Genomic DNA, 6,000 nt, shown 5'->3' on the forward strand with positions numbered 1-6,000 from the left:
AATTCAATGATTTCTTTATATCACGATGAGTTCATGGGTATTTATTTTATTCTATGGGCTATAGTCACTGCTTTCATGGTTTATTTCCTTGCTCCAATTGTTCAGGCTTTGGCCCTTGAGAACTCCGTAAGCTTGGCTCCTGGGTTCTCTCAACACGCCCTCATTCTCTTTTGTGTACTTCCATGTTTTCTGGTACCACAGCATGTTCCATGGTTATTTCAGATTTTTCTTGCCTCAGCCCTTAAATCAGCCAGTTCTCAAAAGAGTGCTGGCTCCTTTTACTGAAAAATGGTCCAGGAGGCAGAGGTTGTAGAGAGCCGAGACTGCCCCACTGCACTCCAACCTGGGCAACAAGAATGAGACTCCATCTCAGGAAAAAAAAAAAAAAGAAAAGAAAAATGATAGGAAATCGTATCTTTGAAGTTTTTCTAAGCAAAGCAAGACCTTAAGATCTTTACCGTCATTTACTTCCCTGTGCCCTAGACCAGGGGTTGGCAAACTGCAATCTGTGGGTCAAATAAATGCAGTCCATAACCAGTTTTTCATACAGCTCTAGAGCCAAGAACAGTTTTGGTATTTTGAAAGTGTTAAAAAAAAAAAAAAAAAGAATATGCTATAGAGACTTTATGTATTCCACAAACCCTAAAACATTTACCATCGGGCCCTTCACAGAAAAAGTTTGCTTTTATGGTTTTTTTTTTTTTTTTTTTTGAGACGGAGCCTCGCTCTGTCGCCCAGGCTGGAGTGCAGTGGCCGGATCTCAGCTCACTGCAAGCTCCGCCTCCTGGGTTTACGCCATTCTCCTTCCTCAGCCTCCCGAGTAGCTGGGACTACAGGCGCCCACCACCTCGCCTGGCTAGTTTTTTGTATTTTTTAGTAGAGATGGGGTTTCACCGTGTTAACCAGGATGGTCTTGATCTCCTGACCTTGTGATACGCCCGTCTCGGCCTCCCAAAGTGCTGGGATTACAGGTGTGAGCCACCGCGCCCGGCCTCTTTTATGGTTTTTTTTTGAGACAGAGTCTCACTCTGTCACCCATGCTGGAGTGCAGTGGCACAATCTCAGCTCATTGCAACCTTAGCCTCCCAGGTTCAAGCAATTCTCCTGTGTCAGCTTCCCAAGTTCCCAAGTAGTTGGGACTACGGGAGTGTGCCACCACACCCGGCTAATTTTTGTATTTTTGGCAGAGACAGGATTTCGCCAAGTTGGCCGGGCTGGTCTCAAACTCCTGACCTCAAGTGATCCATACACCTAGGCCTCCCAAAGCTCCCAAAGTGCTGGGATTACAGGCATGAGCCACTGTACCTGGCCTTCCCACTTTCACTTCTTTTTTTTTTTTTTTTTTTTTTTTTTTTTTTTTTTTTTTTTTTTTTGAGACGGAGTCTTGCTCTGTCCCCCAGGCTGGAGTGCAGTGGCGCGATCTCAGCTCACTGCAAGCTCTGCCTCCTGGGTTTACGCCATTCTCCTGCCTCAGCCTCCCGAGTAGCTGGGACTACAGGCGCCCGCCACCTCGCCCGGCTACTTTTTTGTGTTTTTAGTAGAGACGGGGTTTCACCGTGTTAGCCAGGATGGTCTCGATCTCCTGACCTTGTGATCCGCCCGCCTCGGCCTCCCAAAGTGCTGGGATTACAGGCTTGAGCCACCGCGCCCGGCCCCCACTTTCACTTCTAAGGACCCTTGTGAATACATTGTATCCACCCAGATAAACCAGGATAATCTCGCCATCTCATGGTGGTCAACTGATTAGCCTTTCTGTTTTTTTTTTTTTTTTTTTGAGATGGAGTTTCGCCCTTGTTGCCCAGGCTGGAGTGCAATGGCGAGATCTCTGCTCACCACAACCTCTGCCTCCCGGGTTCAAGTGATTCTCCTGCCTCAGCCTCCTGAGTAGCTGGGATTACAGGCAGCCACCACCACACCCAGCTAATTTTGTATTTTTGGTAGAGATGGGGTTTCTCCATGTTGGTCAGACTGGTTTCAAACTCCTGACCTGAGATGATCCACCTTCCTCGGCCACACAAAGTGCTGAGATTACAGGCGTGAGCCACTAAGCCCTGCCCTAATTAGCAGTCTGAATTCGAACTCCCCTTGCTGTGTGACATACCACTCATAGGTTCCAGGAATAAAGACACAGACATCTTTGAGTGCCGTTATCCCACCTACCACATTCTATATGTGTCTTTTTGAGCAAAGTTAATTGAATATGCATAAATTAACAATCTATGGACGGGCGCAGTGGCACACGCCCGTAATCCCAGCACTTTGGGAGACTGATAGGCGGCTCACTTGAGGTCAGGAGTTCGAGACCAGTCTGGTCAATATGGCAAAACCCCATCTCTACTAAAAATACAAAAATTAGCCAGGTGTGGTGGCAGGCACCTGTAATCCCAGCTACTCAGGGGGCTGAGACAAGAGAATCGCTTGAACCCGGGAGGCGGAGGTTGCAAGGAACCAAGATCGATCGCGTGTCTTTACTCTAGCCTTGGTAACAGAACAAGACTCCATCTCAAAAACAAAACAAAACAAAACAAAAACAAGTTTATGCGTGCGACTCTACTGTAATTCCATATTAAAATATTAAGCCTATTGCTGTTGATTCCATAAAAGTGTTCTTGTCTTTCACAGAATATTTGCTTGGTGTGTTTTCTAATTCCTTGCAGTTCTGAAAAAATAACAATCTTTTATTAATTAGATTTTTTTTTTTTTTTTTTTTTTTTTTTGAGACGGAGTCTCGCTCTGTCGCCCAGGCTGGAGTGCAGTGGCGCGATCTCGGCTCACTGCAAGCTCCGCCTCCCGGGCTTACGCCATTCTCCTGCCTCAGCCTCCCGAGTAGCTGGGACCACAGGCACCCGCCACCTCGCCCGGCTAGTTTTTTGTATTTTTTAGTAGAGACGGGGTTTCACCGTGTTCGCCAGGATGGTCTCGATCTCCTGACCTCGTGATCCGCCCGTCTCGGCCTCCCAAAGTGCTGGGATTACAGGCTTGAGCCACCGCACCCGGCTAAGCAGAGATTTTCATTTTGATTGACATCAATTTTATGTGGTGGGAAGTGTTGAAAATATAGATACCTTATTTACATGAAATGTCCAGAACAGGCAAATTTATAGAGACAAAATTAGTAGCTCTCTGCCAGTAATGGTTGCCAGGGACTGGAGGGTATAGGGAATGGGGAGCGACTGCTTAAGGGGCAGGGGGTTTCTATTTGGAGTAATACAAATGTTCTCCGCCAGGGGAGGTGGCTCATGCCTGTAATCCCAGCACTTTGGGAGGCCAGGGCGGGTAGATTGTTTGAGGTCAGGAGTTCGAGACCAGCCTGGCCAATATGGTGAAAGCCCATCTCTACTAAAAATACAAAAATTAGCCGGGAGTGGTGGCGCATGCCTGTAATCCCAGCTACTCAGGAGGCTGAGGCAGGAGAATCACTTGAACCTAAGAGGCGGAGGTTGCAGTAAGCCAAGATTGTACCAATGCACTCCAGCCTGGGAGACAGAGCAAGACTCTGTCTCAAAACAGAAAAGAAATTGAGAACCCCTGGCTTAATCTGTCTTCTTGCTCCCTTCTGGCACTGTATGAGCTCTTCATATAGTGTGCTTTCATGTACTTTTTGAAATTGTATAATATTTGAGATGTATATAAGCCATTCACTTTCTATGGTTATTATTATTATTATTATTATTTTCTAAGATGGAGTCTTGCTCTGTCACCCAGGTTGGAGTGCAGTGGCATGATCTTGGCTCACTGCAACCTCTGCCTCCCTGGTTCAAGCGATTCTCCTGCCTTAGCCTCCCCAGTAGCTGGGATTACAGGCGCCCACCACCATGTCTGGCTAATTTTTGTATTTTTAATAGAGATGGGGTTTCACCGTCTCGGCCAGGTGAACTCCCGACCTTGTGATCCACCTGCCTCAGCCTCCCAAAGTGCTGGGAATACAGATGTGAGCCACTGCACCCGGCCTCTATAGAGTTTTTTATTTCTCATAGAAAAGGAGCACAGCTTGTATTTATCTTTTTCTTATTTTTCAGACTTGGAGTCCAGGTGTGAGAAATTTCTACAAAAAGATATTTTTGAAATCGGGGCATTCAACTGGGAGATAATGGAAAGCCTTACATGCTGTGACCTGCAGGGCTCCGATTTTAGAGCTGACTGGGAATGCGAAGGCCAGTTTGAGAGACAAGTCAATGAAGAGTGCTATTTTAAGCAAGTGAACGTCGCCTATGGACATATGCCCGCGTTCCAGCATCACAGGTCTCACACTGGGAGCAGGGAGACTGGCGAGAAACTGATGGAATGTCGGGAATGCGGGAAAGCATTTAGCCGCGGCTCACACCTTATTCAACATCAGAAAACTCACACTGGTGAAAAACCCTTCGGGTGTAAGGAATGTGGGAAGGCCTTCAGCCGTGCCTCACACCTTGTTCAGCATCAGAGAATTCACACAGGTGAGAAACCTTATGACTGTAAGGACTGTGGGAAGGCCTTCGGTCGTACGTCAGAACTTATTCTGCATCAGAGACTTCATACGGGTGTCAAACCTTATGAATGCAAAGAATGTGGGAAGAGCTTTAGGCAGCATTCCCAGCTGATTCTGCATCAAAGAACTCACACAGGCGAGAAACCCTACGTATGTAAAGACTGTGGCAAGGCTTTCATTCGTGGCTCCCAACTCACTGTGCATCGGAGAATCCACACGGGCGCCAGACCCTATGAGTGTAAAGAATGCGGGAAAGCCTTTAGACAGCATTCCCAGCTGACCGTCCACCAGCGCATCCACACTGGTGAGAAACCCTACGAGTGTAAGGAATGCGGAAAGGGCTTTATTCACAGCTCAGAAGTTACCCGACATCAAAGAATTCATTCTGGGGAGAAACCCTATGAGTGTAAGGAATGTGGGAAGGCCTTCAGACAGCACGCCCAGCTCACACGACATCAGAGAGTCCATACTGGCGACAGACCCTATGAATGTAAGGACTGCGGGAAGGCATTCAGCCGTAGCTCATACCTCATTCAACATCAAAGAATTCATACGGGCGACAAACCCTACGAATGTAAGGAATGCGGGAAGGCCTTTATTCGTGTTTCACAACTGACTCATCATCAGCGAATCCACACTTGCGAGAAACCCTATGAATGCAGGGAGTGTGGAATGGCCTTTATTCGTAGTTCACAACTTACCGAACATCAGAGAATGCATCCTGGTATCAAACCTTACGAATGTAGAGAGTGCGGGCAGGCATTTATTCTTGGTTCACAACTCATTGAACACTACAGAATTCATACTGGTTAGAAAGCCTCGAGTGTGAGTGATAAAGAGAAGCCTTTATGTGGAGATCACATCTGGCTCAGTACTAGGTAATTTTTAATGTAGTGTAATTAATGTCAGAAAACACCTGTCACTTCCATGATAGAACATCAGAAAACTCACACCCAAAGAAAATTCAATAAATGTGGGAATTCTTTTTGCCTCTCTCAGTGTTTCCTAAGCATCACATAATCTGTGCTAAAAAAAAAAAAAAAAAAAAAAAAGGAATACAGAAAAGCTGCTTCTTGCCATTCAAAATATGTTAAGTTTCTGAGAATTTCTAACACAAAATGACCCTATTAAAAGATTCTGTGGCCAGGCGCGGTGGCTCACACCTGTAATCCCAGCGCTTTGGGAGGTCGAGGCTGGCAGATCATTTGAGGTCAGGAGTTTGATACCAGCCTGGCCAATGTGGTGAAACCCCGTATCTACTAAAAATACAAAAATTAGCCAGGCATGGTGGCAGGTGCCTGTAATCCCAGCTACTCAGGAGGCTGAGGCAGGAAAATCATTTGAACCCAGGAGGCGGAGGTTGCAACAAGCCGAGATCACACCATTGCATTCCAGCCTGGGTGACCAGGGCAAAACTCTGTCTCAAAAAAAAAAAAAAGATTCTGTGACTGTGCCTTTCATTATGGCATATACCTTACTTAGCAGTGCTCACTTCCCCTGATTATGGACTACATAGCATAATTGGGCAAGTT

At 46.5% G+C, this 6,000-nt stretch overlaps 1 protein-coding gene across 4 annotated transcripts in view; it reads left to right on the top strand.

The window, feature by feature from the left end:
• Positions 1–5,461, top strand: part of ZNF565 (zinc finger protein 565) — a 38,846-nt gene extending 33,385 nt beyond the window's left edge. For all 4 annotated transcript variants that reach the window (XM_025368647.1, XM_025368650.1, XM_025368646.1 and 1 more), the window contains one exon: positions 4,020–5,461. In XM_025368647.1, the coding sequence (XP_025224432.1) occupies positions 4,020–5,281 (1,262 nt within the window). In that variant the 3' untranslated portion in view covers positions 5,282–5,461. The remainder of the gene's footprint in view (positions 1–4,019) is intronic.
• The last annotated feature ends 539 nt before the right edge of the window (positions 5,462–6,000 follow it).

Source organism: Theropithecus gelada, chromosome 19, assembly GCF_003255815.1.
Source record: "Theropithecus gelada isolate Dixy chromosome 19, Tgel_1.0, whole genome shotgun sequence".
NCBI lineage: Eukaryota > Metazoa > Chordata > Mammalia > Primates > Cercopithecidae > Theropithecus > Theropithecus gelada.